Here is an 18536-nt window from a genome sequence, read left to right as displayed (position 1 = left end):
ACTTATTCCGGCCCAGCAGGCAGAAAAATTTTCGGATGTCCCTAAGGCCATATGTTTTACGGTAGACGCAATCAAGGATTCTATCCAGCAAGCGTCACGTTTATCGTTATCCCTTATCCATATGAGAAGACTCTTATGGTTAAAAAGCTGGGAGGCTGAGCCCCCATGCAAGAAGCTCCTGGTAGGGTTCCCCTTCCATGGAGGACGACTCTTCGGAGAAGACCTAGATAAATACATTCAGACCATTTCAAACGGCAAGAGTACTCTCTTGCCAACTAAGAAGAAGGTTCAGGGACCTGCGTTTAAACGACAGTATTCCCCTGGGCAGGGGCCCTCTAATGCCAAGCAGTATCGACGGCCTCCTGCAAAAGCAAACTTCGGCTTCAACAGCAGATCACAAGGACAGGCTGTTAGAGGCAAAAGGCAGTGGTTTCGCAAACCAGCAAAACCAGCCCCCAAGCCAACCTTATGAAGGGGCGCCCCCACCCACGAAGGTGGGGGGAAGGCTGCGACTCTTTTCAGAGATTTGGGAAGCCAGCATTCCCGACGAGTGGGTACGGTCTTCCGTGGCCACAGGCTACAAATTAGATTTCCTAAGGTTTCCTCCTCCTCATTTCCAGAAGTCGAGGATTCCAAACGATCCGGAAAAGGGAGCCGCATTAAGATCGGCATTAGATCATCTACTTTCCCAGGAAGTAATAGTAGAGGTACCAGTCCTGGAACAGGGGCTGGGTTTCTACTCCAACCTATTCATCATCCCAAAATCCAATGGAGATGTCAGGCCAATTTTGGACCTAAAGATGGTAAATGCATATCTAAAGATCCGCTCATTTCGGATGGAATCCGTGCGGTCAGCAGCTGCCACACTCCAGAAGGACGACTTCATGGCGTCCATAGACATAAAGGATGCCTACCTTCATGTTCCAATTTATCAGCCACATCAAAGATATCTACGCTTCATGGTGGCTTCGCGTCACTTCCAATTCGTGGCGCTTCCCTTCGGGTTGGCTACGGCCCCCCGGGTGTTCACGAAGGTCCTAGCTCCAATCCTAGCCAAACTAAGGATCCAAGGGGTCACGATCCTAGCATACCTGGACGACCTCCTAGTCATAGATCACTCGTCTCCCGGCTTGGAGCGAGCAGTGGCCCTCACGGTCCAATACCTCGAGAGGTTCGGCTGGGTCCTAAATCGAGAAAAGTCAGCTTTCCAGCCCACAAAGCAGTTGGAATATCTCGGCATGAGATTAGACACAGAACAACAAGGAGTGTTCCTACCTCTGAGGAAGGTAAAAGCCATCAAGGAATTAATCCTACTGGTTCTAAGCAAGAAAGAACCGACTATTCGCCTATGTATGAGGTTACTAGGCAAGATGGTGGCCACATTCGAGGCGGTACCATACGCCCAGAGCCACACTCGCATCCTACAGGCAGCCATCCTGTCAGCATGGAGCAGAAGGCCACAGGCCTTGGATATCCCGTTGCCGCTCTCATCAAGAGTCCGACAAAGTCTGTGTTGGTGGTTAGACCCTCAGAATCTACTGAAGGGGAGGTCTTTCAGCCCAGTGGCTTGGAAGATAGTGACCACAGACGCCAGCCTGACGGGCTGGGGAGCAATTTTGGATGGTTGCACTCGCCAAGGTACTTGGGCAAAGCCAGAGAAGCAGTTGCCCATCAACATCTTGGAGCTCAGAGCTGCTCGACTAGCCCTCAGGGCTTGGACGTCAAAATTGCAGGGGTTCCCGGTGAGAATTCAATCAGACAATGCCACGGCCGTGGCATACATAAATCACCAAGGGGGAACCAGGAGTCAAGCCGCTCAGAGAGAGGTGAGCTTGATTCTTCTATGGGCAGAGGCTCATGTGCCCTGCATATCGGCAATATTCATTCCAGGAGTGGACAACTTTCAGGCGGACTTCTTAAGCCGCCAGACTCTATGGCCGGGGGAATGGTCTCTGCATCCACTAGTCTTTCAAGCACTCTGCCAAAGATGGGGAGTGCCGGACGTGGATATCATGGCATCGAGACTCAACAAGAAACTAGACAGGTTCATGTCCCGCTCAAGGGATCCGATGGCCTGCGGAACCGATGCGTTGGTTTGCCCTTGGCATTAGTTCAAACTTCTTTATGCGTTTCCCCCGCTCCAGTTACTACCCCGCCTGCTGCGCAGGATCCGGGTGGAGCACATACCAGTCATCCTGGTAGCTCCAGCATGGCCCAGAAGGGCATGGTACTCACTAATCTTAAGGATGGTAGTGGGAGACCCTTGGACTCTTCCTCTACGGCCAGACCTGCTATCGCAAGGTCCGATCCTCCACCCTGCCTTACGGCATCTAAATTTGACGGCCTGGAAGCTGAATCCCTGATTCTCAGGGGTAGAGGTCTGTCTCAGAAAGTAATCTCTACCCTAATCAGAGCCAGGAAACCGGTCTCTAGGGTGATTTATTACAGGGTCTGGAAGGCCTATGTAGGCTGGTGTGAGTCCAAGCGATGGCTTTCTCGCAAATTTACCATCGATAGAGTATTAAGTTTTCTCCAGCTAGGAGTGGATAAAGGATTGGCATTAAGCACAATCAAAGGACAGATTTCTGCTCTGTCAGTGTGGTTTTCAGCGGCCGCTGGCCACCCACTCGCTGGTTAAGACCTTCCTTCAAGGGGTCTTACGTATTAGACCTCCAGTTAAATCCCCGCTTTGTCCGTGGGATTTAAATCTTGTTCTGTCAAGTTTACAGAAACAACCGTTTGAGCCGTTGGCTGATATTCCTTTGGTTCTACTGACAAGGAAGTTAGTATTTTTGGTTGCCATAGTTTCCGCAAGAAGAGTTTCGGAGCTGGCAGCCTTATCCTGTAAGGAACCATATCTTGTTTTTCATAAGGACAGGGTCGTTCTCCGCCCTCATCCTTCCTTCCTTCCGAAGGTCATATCCAGTTTTCATTTGAACCAGGATTTGGTATTACCATCCTTCTTCCCTAAACCTACTTCCAGAAAGGAAGGGTTGCTGCATACCTTGGATATTGTCAGGGCCATGAAGGCCTATCTTAAAGCTACAAAGAAGATCCGGAAGACAGATGTGCTGTTCATTCTACCGGATGGGCCCAAGAAGGGGCAGGCAGCTGCAAAGTCCACCATTTCTAGGTGGATTAAGCAATTAATCACTCAGGCCTACGGCTTGAAAGGGTTGCCTCCTCCAGTATCATTAAAGGCTCATTCTACTAGAGCCATGGGCGCCTCCTGGGCAGCACACCACCAGATCTCTATGGCTCAAGTTTGCAAGGCGGCAACCTGGTCTTCTGTCCACACGTTTACAAAATTCTACAAGTTGGACGTAAGAAGGAATACTGATACTGCCTTCGGGCAGGCAGTGCTGCAGGCTGCAGTTTGAGACCCTCGGATTCCGGGGGCTCCTCTTGTTCGAGTTAAATTTAAAAATTTTATTTTTCTCAACTAAGTTGGATTTATTATGATTTGAGTATATCTCTAAATTAAATCCTTTTGTCTTGGAGATGTTCTCCCTCCCCTCATTGTAAGCATTGCTTTGGGACATCCCATATAGTAATGAATGCCGCTCTGTGTCCCGTGATGTACGATAAAGAAAAAGAGATTTTTAATACAGCTTACCTGTAAAATCTTTTTCTTGGAGTACATCACGGGACACAGAGCTCCCACCCCTCTTTTTTGAGGACCATTTTGGGAGGCATACTGCTTGCTACAAAACTGAGGTACTCCTCCTATGGGAGGGGGTTATATAGGGAGGGGCATTTCCTGTTTGAGATTGCCAGTGTCTACACCTGAAGGTACTCCATATAACCCATATAGTAATGAATGCCGCTCTGTGTCCCGTGATGTACTCCAAGAAAAAGATTTTACAGGTAAGCTGTATTAAAAATCTCTTTATTTCAACCATTAAGCCTCTGTCGACTCTATATGGGACCTTAATCACCGCCCCATAGCCGAATTACGGCTACAAGGCGGTTCCTTAACTCTGGGAGGACGTCCTCCCAGAATCGCGCCCCCTAGGGCACGCACACGGGAGTGTGGCCGTTTACCATGTGATCGCTCCGTCCAATGATGGAGCGATCACATGTAAACAAACCAGCATCATTTGACGCTGGTTCCTCCCCCCTCTCTCTGTACCGATCGGTACAGTGTGAGAGGAGAGAGCGGGTGTCGGCAGCGCTGTGGGCTGGATCTGTGACTATTGCAGTCACAAATCCAGCCATCCCTGCTCAGCCATCCCTGCAATACCCCCCGCGCGGTACTCTGCAATACCCCCCGCGCGGTACTCTGCAATACCCCCCGCGCGGTACTCTGCAATACCCCCCGCGCGGTACTCTGCAATACCCCCCGAACAATTTTCAGATATTGGCACCATAGCTTGTGGACGCTATAACTTTCACAAAGACCAAATAATATTCACCAATTTGTACTTATTTTTACCAAAGATATGTAGCAGTATAAATTTGGGCCAAAAATTTATGAAGAAAAATTTCAAATTTGCTAAATTTTATAACCGAAACCAAGAGGAACCAAGTCTATTCCCTCTTAAAGTGGAGGTTCACCCTAAAAACAAATTTTTAACATTAGAGCCAGCATACTAAGTACATATACTTTTGGCAGGTAATTTTTATTTTTTTTCCCTCTGTACATACCTTTTTATATCCTGATTTTTGTCCAGGGCTTCCGCGTTCCGATGACTGCGGGACTGGGCGTTCCTATCCTTCGGTTCGATGATTGACGGCTTGTGAAACAGGTCCCCTGTCGCACAACGCGCGCCACCAGATTCCCGAAGATAGCCGAGCTGCGCGTCGGCACTATACGATGCCTGCGCCCGCCGTGTAGAGCTGACTACGCAGGCGCCGTATAGTGCCGACTCGCAGCTCGGCTATTTCCGGAAATCTGTTGACGCGCGTTGTGCGACAGGGGACCTGTTTCACAAGCCGTCAATCATCGAACCGAACGATAGGAACGCCCAGTTCCGCAGTCATCGGAACACGGAACCCCTGGACAAAATCAGGATATAAAGGTATGTACAGAGAAGAAAAAAAAAAAACCTCCCGAAAATAAATGTCCTTAGTATCATTGGTATGCTAGATCTAATTAAATTTTTTTTTGGGGTGAACCCCCGCTTTAAGAGTAGCTTAAGGGGGGGGGGGGGGATATGATTAACATGTACAAATACATTAGTGGTCCATTAGTGAACTTGGTGTTGTTCACTTTAAGGTCCTCACAGAGGACAAGGGGGCACACTCTACGTCTAAAGGAAAAAGTATTTCATCTGCAAATACAGAAAGGTTTCTTCACCGTAAGTGCTGTGAAAATGTGGAATAGACTCGGTCCAGAGGTGGTTCTGCCAAGCTCAGTAGATTGCTTTAAAAAGACCTGGATTCTTTCCTAAATTTACATTAATAGGTAAAGTTGATCCAGGGAAAATCCAATTTGGGATCGGGAGGAATTTTTTCCCCTGCTGTAGCAAATTGGAGCATACTTTGCTGGGGTTTTTCGCCTTCCTCTGGATCAACTGTGGGTGAAGAATTGTGTATATGGGTTTGTATTTTTATTTCTATCTTTTTTTTTTTAACTAGATGAATTTTTTTTTTTTTTTTTTTTTTTTTTTATCCTAACTATGTAACTTTGTCAGTGTCTCAATAAATTAGATAGGCCATCAGTACATCAGGTGTGGTAATTTTTCAATGATTAGCACCATAGCTTGTAGACTATAAGGCTGGGTTCACACTGGTACGACAACCACTCCAACATTGGGGCTCGAGTCGCATTACGTGTATAAATGGTTCCCTATGAGGGCCGTCTTCAAGTGGTTGTAAACCCTGTTGCACCACTTGTACCTACCGGTAAGCCTTTAATAAGGCTTACCGGTAGGTACTGTAAATATCTTGTAAACCTGCACAGGAGACATTTAGCATATACTCTTGTGCCTACGTCACCGGCACATGCGCACTGAATAAACTGCTCGCTCGTGCCATTTCTTCAGCAGCTTGCCATGACCAGCGGCTCCCGTGCGCATGCGTCATCGCGGCTTCAGCCAATCACCGCGCTGAACCCGGAAATAACTCCAGAAAACATGTCGCCAGTCCCTCAGTGTGCTGGGGCCACTGCAAACGCTTCTCTTTAAGTATTTCATAATGAGATAGTATACTGGCTCATTATTATGCCTTTGTCTTAAAGGATGTGTTTTTAAACCTGAAAACAAAAAAACACTTGTCCGACACGTCGGTCTGTCTTTGAAAAAGGTTCCTGCACTACTTTGGTCCAACATTGATCTTACTTCAGCCCATTGAATCTCATTGAAGTCGGAACATCTTCTTACCTAATCTTTCTTTGACATGTGACTTGTGCTCTAATCGTGAGGGTTTAAGTGCCCAGTGGACAAGTGGTTAAATACCTTGGTGTTTACTCTCCAAAATGTGGTAATTTTGTGAGCATTTCCACTGCTACGGGGCCTCCAAGAATTTAATGGGTAGTCAGGAAATTGGATGTGCAATGTTTGCCCCAGAAAGCCTGAATGGAGGATGTGAGAGTGGACTGCTGAGTAACGCTCCTCACTTCCTTACCCTCCCCCGGGTGATGAGACAAGCTGTGAATGGCTGGTGATGGAGCGGACCTCCAGCTTTGACTTGCCGACACGTAGGCAAGCAGCGCACAGCAGCAAACAGGAGCTATCCGTGCTTATCTCTTCCCATGTGCGGTTGAGATGGGACGCCAGACGGGAGGAGGGGAAGCAATTGCGTGATGCAGCTAAAGCCGGCGGTGGATCAATGACACCGGCCCCGGGTATTCAAGGCACTGATCGAGGATCCCCTGTGCTAGGAAGGGGGAGAACAGTACCTGGAAGTGGCAACCTAGCATCTGGTCAGGGCACTCCAGTACGGAAGAAGGACTGGCTGACTCCCAAAATGGGACGGCGTGGCGCAGGGGAGAGTGTCATTGAGCCTGGAGTGACAGGATGCAGAGGATCGCTTTAAAGGTGCACCAGGTACATGATCATGATGAACTGACATACCCGGTGGGGACAGGATGGCAGTGTCAGTAGAACTGGCTCCCAGTGGGGACCTGCATGCAGTGAGCAGGGGCTCTCCAGTGTTTAAGAAAGATAGTGTGGGTGCTGGAGGGGGAGGGACTTTGTTTAGGTCAGGTTTCCCTGGAGGAGTATCTGCAGCACAAATACAAGTACGAACAGTGAGCCCCAATCCAGTGCAGTGTGGAGATGACCTGTGTCTAAGGTTGTGGGGGGGGGGGGCGCAGAGGGCCTAGAGCGCTCCTTAGGGCCCTTCCCAGTAAGACAGACATTCAGCAGTTGATATCTGCTGTGGAGCAGTCATGCCAGCAAGCGGTGGACTACGAAAACAGGGACCGCAGACAAAATATTTGCATTAAAGGTTTACCGGAAACAATTCGGGCATCCGAACTGTTACCAACCGTTCAAGAGCTATTTCACCAGATAATGGGCAACTCTGTGTCGGAAGGTGTTGAGATTGATCGGGTACACCGCTTTCCATCTTGCCCTATACAGAATGCAGAGAGACCAAGGGACATTATATGCAAATTACATACATTTTCAGTTAAAGAATCCATTATGAAAAATGCTTGCAGTAAATCAGAAATTATCTTTGGCGTACAGGGGATACTTGAAAAATTTGAAATATTGTGCAAAAGTTCATTTTATTTTGCTAATGTATCTTAAAATGTGAAACTAATATATGAGATAGACTCCTTACATACAAAGCAAGATAATTCCAGTCGTGATTTGTCATTGAGATGATTATGGCTTACAGCTTATGAAAATCCACAATCTCGGAAAACTAATATTGTGAAAAGGTGCAATATTCTAGTCTCAAAGTGTCCCACTCTAATCAGCTAATTAAGCCATAACACATGCAAAGCGTTCCTGAGCCTTTAAATGGTCTCTCAGTCTAGTTCAGTAGGAATCACAATCGTGGGAAAGGTTGCTGACCTGACAGTTGTGCAGAAAACCATCATTGACACCCTCCATTAGGAGGGAAAGCCTCAAAAGGTAATTGCAAAAGAAGTTGGATTGTCCCAAAGTGCTGTATCAAAGCACATTAATAGAAATTTATGTGGAAGGGAAAAGTGTGGAAGAAAAAGGTGCACAAGCAGCAGGGATGACCACAGCCTGGAGAGGATTGTCAGGAAAAGGCCATTCAAAAGTGTTGGACTTTCACAAGGAGTGGACTGAGTCTGGAGTCAGCACATCAAGAGCCACCACACACAGCCAGATCCTGGAAATGGCTTTCAAATGTCGTATTCCTCTTGTCAAGCCACTCCTGAACAACAAATAACGTCAAAAGCGTCTTACCTGGGCTAAAGAAAAACACACCTGGTCTGTTGCTCAGTGGTCCAAAGTCCTCTTTTCTAATGAGAGCAAATTTTGCATCTCATTTGGAAACCAAGGTGCCAGAGTATGGAGGAACAATGGAGAGGCCCACACTGCAAGATGTCCAGTCCAGTGTGAAGTTTCCACAGTCTGTGTTGATTTGGGGAGCCATGTCCTCCTCTGTTTTCAGGTGGAGGTCAATCTGCAAATAACCCACGCACACCTAAGGGGTTTGGCTTCTCAACCTCCAAAAATCCAATCTTCTACCATCCCAAAGGTTGAGGTTCTTGGGCTACGAGAGATTCAGTAAAACAGAATTTTTCTTCCCCAAGAGAAGATAGAAAAAATGCAGACAGTTCTGAAAGCTCTTACAATGCGACTCAGATCTCAGTGAGGCAAGCCATGTCCACTCTCGGTCTCTTGACAGCGGCAATTCCTTTGGTTCAGGGGCCAGATTTCATGCCCGTCCTCTGCAGGCAGACATCCTGAAGAATTGGTCCTATCAGGAACCCCTAGAAAAAAAAATCAAAATAGGACCAAAGACAAAAAAACATCTCGAAGGGGCGTCTTTGGAACCTTCCAGTAACTCACCAAGTAACAACGGATGCGAGTGCATGGGGGTGGGGAGCCCACCTGGAAGAACAGACAACTCAAGGAGTCTGGTCAATGTCAGAGGCAAGGAGATCCTCGAATTGAAGGGAGTTGAAGGCTATACAGCTAAGTCTTCTCTTTTTTTTCAGCTAACCCTAAAGAAACAACATGTACAAATATTATCAGACAACATGACAGCAGTAATATATTTAACAAAACAAGGGGGTACAAGAAGCAGGACATTGATGGAGCTAGCTCATCAAATTCTGAGATGGGCAGAAAACAGCTTGGCCTCTATATCTGCAGTCCATCTGAAAGGTACGGAAAACACTCTAGCAGAGTGGTCTCTGAACCAGGAGGTATTTGAGAAAATCACAGATAAGTGGGGGTTTCTTCAGGTGGACCTCTTTGCAAAACAAGAAAATACAGACATGGCTTGCTTCTCTCCAGAGGCAGGATCAAGCGATCGGGATAAATGCGTTGGCCCACAAGTGGGACTTCCCTTTGTCTTGCGCATTCCCCCCATTCCAACTGGTACCAAGGGTATTGGCAAAATTCAGAGTGGAATCCACAGAACTAATCTTGATAGCCCCCTACTGGTAAAGAGGCCTTGGTTTGGCACCCTGATGAACATTTCAGCAAAACCCCAGTGGAGGTTGCAGATTTGTTGTCTCAGCCTGGATCTGGATGCAGAATCTGATTCTATCTCAACCTAACAGCCTGGTTTCTTAAGAACAAATCTTAAGACGAAAGGGGATTATTAGAAACCCTTATTAATACCCTCCTGGCAAGTAGAAAATAAGTCACCAGAGATATATACTTTAATGTCTGGAAAGTCTATACTACCTGGTGTTCCAGCAAGAACTTTAATTTTAGTAATACTATTTCGGTTCTAGAATTTCCTAAAGGATTGGAGAAAGGTTTAGCTGCAAGTACCCTCAAGACGCACGTAGCTCCCTTATTTATTTTTTTTGGAAAAAACCCTGTCAAGGGAACCTTCAATAATCCGATTCTTTAGGGCTATGGCAAAAGTAAAGCCTAGACCTATTCTTAGTTTTCCCAAATGGGATTTGTCTTTGGTTCTTCAGGCTCTCACCGAGTCTCAGTTTGAACCTATAGAAGAGTCTTCATTTAAAATTTTTGACACTCAAAACTATTTTGCTGGTAGCATTAACTTCTGCTCGAAGAATAAGTGAGTTACAAACTCTTTCAATTAAAGAACCTTTTATGAGATGTCTACCATATAGGCTAGTCTTAAAGACAGACTCTGCTTTCCTGCCGAAAATATCATGAATATTTCACCGTACACAGGAGATCATTCGCCCTACCTTTTGCCCCTGTCCTTCGGGTCCGGGGGAAGAAGCCTTCCACACTTTGGAAGTCAGGAGGTGTCTTCTAAAGTATCTAGAAGTAACAAAATATCAGGAAGTCTCCTTCACTATTCATCCTGATGGAAGGTGCTAACAAGGGCAGTAAGGCTTCCAAGCGTACCCTGGGAAGATGGTTAAAGCAAGCCATTAAAGAGGCCTACATCTCTTTAGGACTGGAACCTCCGGTGGGTATTTTACCTCATTCTACCAGAGCAGTGGCAGCATCATGGGCAGAAAAGGCCGGGGCATCTCCTGAGCAAATCTGCAAGGCGGCCACTTGGTCCAGTTTTTCAACCTTCATAAGGCACTACCGCTTGGATCTGATGTCAGCCTCGGACCAGTCCTTTTGACGGGACTCTGTGTGTGAGAGCCGAGTAAACAGACGACGGCCAGGCTGCTTTGAGAGATGGTGAGGCTGCAGATGGTTATTGAGGCTAACCATGGCATTAATCGGCCTGCATTGATGGGAGATGGACTGCAGATAGACATTGATGGGAGATGCAGTTTCATGGCTGATTGATTCCCCCTATCCCTCTATAATAACCCTCCTACCGTTTTCCTATTCACCAGTGGTACAAGCAACTTCTTGTTCTGGATCACATGCATGACTAGCTGTTTCTCTTTTCTGTGTCGCAAATGCATGCACATTTTATGAAACAAACATATCTCTTCTACCTTGGTAGGCTCTGTTAATTTGATTTCAGATGCACCTGCACTGGACTGAAAGATTGTGGGAGGTGTACATACTTCACAGGAATGGTTGGTTGTTAGACTGCAGACAGAGGTCATGCATTAACCTGTGCAGTGCCATGCCTCATGTTTAAAACAAACATTTCAAAGGAGTGTGACTTGCTGTACAATAGACTCTGTGTACACCATAAATCTATATGATCAGTGCACGTTATGTAGATGGAAAACACAAGGTGCAGGTAGGAAAATGTGTGGGGGCATTTTTTTTTTCTTCTTTGTACTTTTTGGGGGCAGTTGGCAGTTTTTTAAAGTTGCCAGGTTGTTGCCCCTTTAGTTTGATTGCGTCCCATGGTCCTATGAATACAAGTCATACACTGTATGTTTTAAGTTGATGATTTTTATTTTTTTTTGTGTTGTACATTTGTGCAATTACAATACAGGTACCAACGTTACTCCAGACATACATTTTCATTGTTGCAACACAGTAATTGTGTAAGACCAGACATTCCAAGTGAAAGAGAGGGATTTCTGGGCAACAGCTAACAAGTACGTTTAGGAGCATTCTAATTGTAGATACAAAAAAGGAGGGTCCCATAAGGTGACCCAAGGTTGGACTTTGATGGCACAGTAAACAATAAGGATATTGGAAACATTTTATTGGGATATAGAAACATGGTAAAAAAGGGAACATGTAAAAGGATTTGAAAACCATATACATAAAGATACATAGTATATGTCCTTCGCCCGGACACATTCGGGATTCGTTGGTTGCAAGGAAAAGGAAAACAGGTCTCACTGTCTTGCGAAAGAGTCAATCTTATTCAAGATATAGTTAAAAAAGTATTGTCCAATCTAGGAAAAAAGTTGGCTCATAGAGCAATTCTCATGACAAGGATTCATAGGAACCAGTGGCTCATAGATTGAAGTATCCTCATATAGCCTCAAACGGGGTGGTGCATACGGATGACAGCGAAAAGCAGGAGATAACCATATTTTTGTTGTCCAAAAATTTAGATGGATACAGTATTCCTATCCAATAGACAAGCAAACTCCGTTTATACCCAAGCACAAGAGCATATTCTACTCAGAGCCGTGCTTTTGTCCTCAAAAACTAGTTTGATGGTAAAGTTTTCCCCCTGGGAGAGAGCGAGATGCTCTACACCATCTATGAGCCAACTTTTTGTTCCTACATTGGACAATACTTCTTCTTTAACTATATGTTGAACAAGATTGACTCTTTTGCAAGATTGTAAGACCCATTTTTTTTTCCCTTTTCTTGCAACCAGCGAAACCCGAATTGATTCTGACAAAGCTTAACGACGAAACGCGTTAACGTACTAGGGCTTGCATCATATACTATGTATCTTTTATGTATGTGGTTTTTTTTTTTAAATCTTTTCGCATGTTCCCTTTTTTACCATGTATGTTTCTATATGCTGATAAATATTTTTTCTAATATCCTTATTGTTTACTGTGCCGTCAAAGTCCGGCCTTGTGTCACCTTTTGGGACCCTCCTTTTTTGTATTTCCATAACTATTTATGGATGAGGCAATGTGAGTGCTTTCTTTTCTTACGAGCATTCTAATTGGTCGGTGCGGTCACATGGGCAGCGTGGACCAATCAGAAGCCTGTCCTCTTTGCTGGGAAGAAGAGAGAAAGCTAAGGGGATTTCTAAGCGCCAAAGCCGTAAGGCGGCTATACCGGGCCTCAGAACGGGCTTTACCATCGCCTCCGCCCCAGTGTGAAAGGGGTCTTGGGGAATCATGTTATTTGCATCTCTTACATCATTACTGGTAAGTAATGTTACTAAAACTGTAGAGCTAAACTTCAGCTTTTGAACTTATGACTGATTCTAATAGTTAAGTGAGTGAGACATGTAGAGTGGAAGAAAATACCACCAGCGCTGGTGTAAATTTGAGTCAAGCTTCAAGTCAGTTGTAGATATTGGTCTTTCCGCTAGCACACAGACTTTGGGATTGGGAAGCAATACTTTTTGCCATGTCGGACACATTTTGGCCTCCTTGGGTACTGTTTTACTTGCTGTTACAAGAATTAGTAAATTTAGCCATTCTCCAAAAGCCTGTTTCTGATTTATCAGCAAATATTGGACCCATTAATGCAAATAGTTTTTTAATTTGTTTGAAAAATTGATTTTTGAGGGTGTGTTTTTTTTTTTGGGGCGGGGGGGTGGGGTTCTCCTAACACGTTTGGTCATTCTAACAGTTCATATTGTGTCTGGCCCCAGGTTCTGCTTTGGAGTGTCCAGTGTGTAAAGAAGACTATGCAGTTGGTGAAAACGTCCGACAACTGCCTTGTAATCACTTATTTCACAATGATTGCATCATCCCCTGGTTAGAGCAGGTCAGTATGTGGAACAATCGCTTTTCCTTTATGGTAAATTTTGCACAATAACTGACCTCACTTAGATTTAGTGAGCCTACCGGTTTATATACTAGAAATGGGATCTTTACAAGTATATTGGAAAAGATATATATATTTTGTGGATTTAAGCAAAAGTTGGTCTATCGGTCTTCTGTGCAAGTTTGAAAATGATGGCTCAAATATGAATGTCTCCCATCTACATTTGCATGTGATCACTGCATTATGCACTGCTAAATGTGCAATAAAACCTTTCAACTAATCCAATTTTATTTAACTGAAATCACACCAAAGGTGCAGATGGAAAAAGGGGAGCAGTTGGGTATTCAATAACCATCTGACTGCTCTCAGGAAAAAAATCTTGGTCTATCATATGTTTAGCCATGTGAAGTAGGGTTGGAATGCAGACAGCAAAAGGATACATAAGTGTAGCGCTTAAAATGATATAGTGAGTATCAAAATACCATATTGTGTGTAATAAAATAACACACAGAGGTGTCCGTTTATGAAGCAGTGAAATCTATTCACTGCTTTTTTCTCCGGCATTCACGGTGAAGATTTTTCTCCTCTGGTGCCTGTTTATGAAGCGGAGAAGATAGCTTCACCCTTGGAGGAGTGAAGTGATCTTCCAACGCTTCAAACACTGGAGAACGGACCAGAAATTCACAGAAATACGGAGATGTCAGTTTATTGAGCAGTGATAAATTATCACCGCTCAGTTCACTGAAAGACACGTGGTTAATGTAATTAAAATAACGAGTCCCCCTGCATAATATATATATGTATACACACACACATTGTATATACATGTATATACACACACACATTATATATATGTACATGTATACATTATATATATTTATGTATATATATGTATACACATAAAAATTACAGGGGGACATGGTTACAGTGTTGGGGGGTCTGAACGAGGTTGAAGGAAGACCTGTGTGAAGTTGGCACCCCATGTTTGTAAAATCTGAAATAAAAATATACCATTCGTTTGTGGCGCGTTTGTGCTGGTTTGTGCCGCTAAAACGAGCGTTTGTGCAGGTTTGGTTTCTGAGATATTAAACATTCAATTTAATGCAAGCCCCGCCCACTTTGCACCCCATGTTGCTGAATTAAAAAAAAAACTGCGCCATTCGTTTGTGCCGCGTTTGTGCTGGTTTGTGCCGCAAAAAGAAACGTTTGTGCCTTTTTGGTTCCGGAGATATTGAGCGTTATATTTTCTGTAACCCTGCCCACTTTGCACCCCATGTTGCTGAATTTTTAAAAAAAACGGCGCCATTCGTTTGTGCCGCGTTTGTGCCGTTTTGGTTCCGGAGATATTGAGCGTTATATTTTCTGTAACCCCGCCCACTTTGCACCCCATGTTGCTGAATTTTTAAAAAAACTGCGCCATTCGTTTGTGCCGCGTTTGTGATGGTTTGTGACGCAAAAAGAAACGTTTGTGCCGCTCAATATCTCTGGAACCAAAGCGGCACAAACGTTTCTTTTTGCGGCACAAACCAGCACAAACGCGGCACAAACGAATGGCGCCGTTTTTTTAAAAATTCAGCAACATGGGGTGCAAAGTGGGCGGGGCTTGCATTAAATTGAATGTTTAATATCTCAGAAACCAAACCGGCACAAATGCTCGTTTTAGCGGCACAAACCAGCACAAACGAATGGAATATTTTTATTCAGATTTTACAAATATGGGGTGCCAACTTCACACAGGTTTAGCCTAGGTTCACACTGCTGCGAATTCAAAATCGCGGCCGCGATTTTGGCCGCAATTTAATGTAAATCGCGGCCCGAAATCGCAAAAAGTAGTACAGGAACTACTTTTTGAAATCGCAGATGCGGCGTCGCACTGATTAGGACAGTGCCATTGCCGACAATTGCCGCGGATTTGAGATGCGATTTGACATGTCAAATCGCATCTCAAATCGTTCCAAATCGTACCCAGTGTGAACCAGGGCTGAAGGAAGTTAAAAATCTTCCTCCTTCCTCCTCAGAACCCCTGGGATTCTCTCTTCACTCCCCGCTTCACCAGCTCTGAGCTGGTGAATCAGGGAGTGTGAATTCTGACACAGATCACCAGTGAAGAGCTCAGATCACAGCTTCATAAACTGGCCGTTTCTGTGTCAGTCTATGAGACTTCACTGTGTGTAGAGATAATCTGCAGGAGAACAAGTTCAAACACTTCTCCCCCCGATTATCACTGTTTCATAAACTGTTTATGGGCTGTGATCACTGGTGATCCTTGGGATCACCGCTCTTCACTGCTTCATAAACGGACACCAGAAAACATTAATAAATGTTAAACACAAATCATAAACATGTGTAAGTCCCTTTAGGTGAAGAGAACGGTGCCAACCTGGCAAATAGTCTGATACATCTAATGTGATATCAAGTGAAGTACAAGGTCCAACAAAACTCAGTGTTATGATGATTGGATATGTATAACGAAATTCATCATCATCCACACATCCTTCAAGTGAGTGAATAAATGAAAAATACGTGACTTCTATATCGTGACAGTCCCACCACCGATAGAAGTGCAGGCTTACCGGAACTTATTGACCACTGATGGCGTATGCCAAAAGAGGTCGATCAAGGCTTTATATGACAGATGTCAAAAAACGATCCTTGGCAGGAAGCATAGGCCCAATTGGTTGATGTATCTTTGGATGGAATGGGTCCCCAGGAACGAACTGGAAGCTGTGATTTGGCTGGAAGTAAAGAGCTCTTGCATGCAAATGGGGCGACAGTAGAGTCCTCCCGACACGTTTCGTGGTCAAAAGCACATCGTCTGGGGAATGCAGACAGCAGACACCTTTTAACAGTGGCTCATTAGGAGGCAAATTGTGATCAGATAAAGATGTTCTATCCCACCTAGATGAGCAATAGTTGACAGTATGTGTATGAAGCTGGATTGTGTGCATTTTTTTTCATTCCATGTTCATATGCGTTCGCAGGGATGTTTGTCTTTTTTCTATACTGTCTGGGACAATTTTTTTTTTTTTTTTGAAAGTTCTCACATGTTATCTTTTTTTTCCCTAGAAAATTAATTGGTACTCCCCAAACATTATATTTCTCTTCTGTTCATGGACAGACACAGCATCTTATTCTTGACATTAGGGTATTGGCCTTCTATTAGGAGAGGACTAGGCAGAAAAGCATGTTAAGTGTTAAACCTACATCTAAACTGTACAGTACCGCCCTGGGGGCGGTCCCTCTAGGTACAACCCCTCTCCCTGCATCATGCAGCTTCAGTTTTTTTTTTTTTTTTTTTCTGCCTAGCATAGGAGAATGACATGGCTCTTTGGGCCCATGTGGCCTGGGGATTTTTAAAGATTTTAAAACATTTTTATTTAATTTTTTCTGCCCTTTTGATCCTGAGATCTACTATCAACTGCCGCCTGGGTGGCGGGCTGGATCCTCGATCCTTGTAGTCGTCATACCCCCCCCCCCCCCCCCAGTTCGGCCTTCGAAGCGTGTGCCGGCCTTTTAGCTACGCACTGGGCCATCCACTACATGCCCCGTTGCTCCAGGGGTGGCCGGTGAGCTATATGCTCCAGGGCACACATATGACCGGGCTCTATGTCCGTGTCAGTGTGCCGGGCCGACAGCCATGCCGTAACTGCGCGGACGTTGGTTCTGTCTGGGATGCCGTCAGCCGGTCGCCGCAGGACGGGTAAGTAGCAGTTTCCCTGCTCCGGCAGGGTGGTGCGGCTGGGCATTCCTGGGGAGGTCGATTTAGGGGGTTCCCACCCTTCCTTTCCTCTCTCCCTGTCCTTTCCCCCTTCCCATGCTCTGTGGAGCTGGGCCTGCTGTACTGACCGGGGGTCCCTTACCTTCATCTACTGACCGGTGGTCCTGGCTGGGGGCTGTGCAGGGTGCCCAAGGTCTGCTCTCTGTGGGGGGTGATGTTTGTGCCATGGGGGGGCCTCCGCACTGAGGCCTAGCGTGTTCGCTTTTCCTCAGAAGCGCTCAGTGGTAATTTTGGCGGCATCCGGCGCCATTTTCTTGTAGTACCGCATGCTTTGTATAGGGGTTGCTGGTGCCCATTTTCTTGTAGTCCCGGCTCGGCTTTTGCCTTTAGCGGTGAAAATGTCCTTTCTGAGTGGCACGAACTGCGCAGAACACCTAAGGCACTAGAATACACCGCGGCCATGCCTGTTAGGAGGCATATGGGGAGAGCGGCGCTGGCAGCACCTGGATCAGAGCGGTGAGTCCCCTGGGGTCCCTCACTCTGAGCAGCCGGGGTGGGTTTTGTTTTTGCTGTCTTCCCTGGTCCCTATGGGTGTCAGGCAAGTGCAGGTTGAATGACGTCAGAAGCTGGCGTTTTCTTTCCCTGACATCCCTGTGGTGGCAACCGGTGCCCTGTACCTGGGGTGCGTATGGACGCCTTGTCGGTGGTCCTGGAGTCCCTTTTTATTACCAGGGTAGAAGCGGTGTGCGGATGCAAGAGGGTAAAAAGGCCCTCTTCCCCCACCATCTTCGGGGTAAAGTTCTGATTCAGACTTGGACCTTGCTGTGGCAGATGTCCCCTGCTCTGACCTGTCAGAGGATGCAACCCAGGACCTTCGGACTGTGGGGAACAGTTCTCGCTTGCTTCCGTGTCCAGGTCAGCGCTAGAAGGCGCTCGTTGGAGCACTTATTACCGCGTGCGGGCTCCCCAATAAAATGGGGGTTACGGCGAGTGCATCCATTATGGTGTCAGTCCCTTTTTGGGTCCTACAAGCTGGCCCGCACCGCTGGGAGGTTTTCCCTACAAGCTTATTAGATAAGTTTACATGCTAAAAATGGGAACGGCCACAGCGTTTCAAAAAATCGCATTGCTGTCCGTTGTCCCTTTGCGGAATGTTTCCTGATAAGGGACATCTTCCCCCGTGGGGCCCCCTGGTATCCAAGGCCCGGCCCTTGTTCAGGGTATGGGGGTCAGCATGGCGGCCACTGTTGGCCATGACCCTGGGGTCACTGATACGTCCTAAATGGACAAGATTGCTGCACCGTGATTTGGATTGCAAATGGCTTCCTCGGTCTGCTTGATGGCGGACCAGGTGGTGCATGGCATTACATATGTCTGCAACGGGGTCTTAGATACAGCTTCCTGGCTGTCAAGTACCATCAGTATCTGCAGTGGGGCTACGCCGTGTGGTTTGACTG

The 18536-nt window shown here is 46.0% G+C and overlaps 1 protein-coding gene across 1 annotated transcript in view; it reads left to right on the top strand.

Moving 5' to 3' along the window:
* Positions 1-18536, top strand: part of RNF126 (ring finger protein 126) — an 82376-nt gene that overhangs the window by 49020 nt on the left and 14820 nt on the right. The window contains exon 8 of the mRNA XM_040322084.1: positions 13246-13361. Coding sequence (XP_040178018.1) covers positions 13246-13361 — 116 coding nt within the window. The remainder of the gene's footprint in view (positions 1-13245; positions 13362-18536) is intronic.

Source organism: Rana temporaria, chromosome 1 (genome assembly GCF_905171775.1).
Source record: "Rana temporaria chromosome 1, aRanTem1.1, whole genome shotgun sequence".
NCBI lineage: Eukaryota > Metazoa > Chordata > Amphibia > Anura > Ranidae > Rana > Rana temporaria.
Note: the sequence above shows the minus strand (reverse complement) of the source record. Positions and strands in the feature narration are given on the sequence as shown.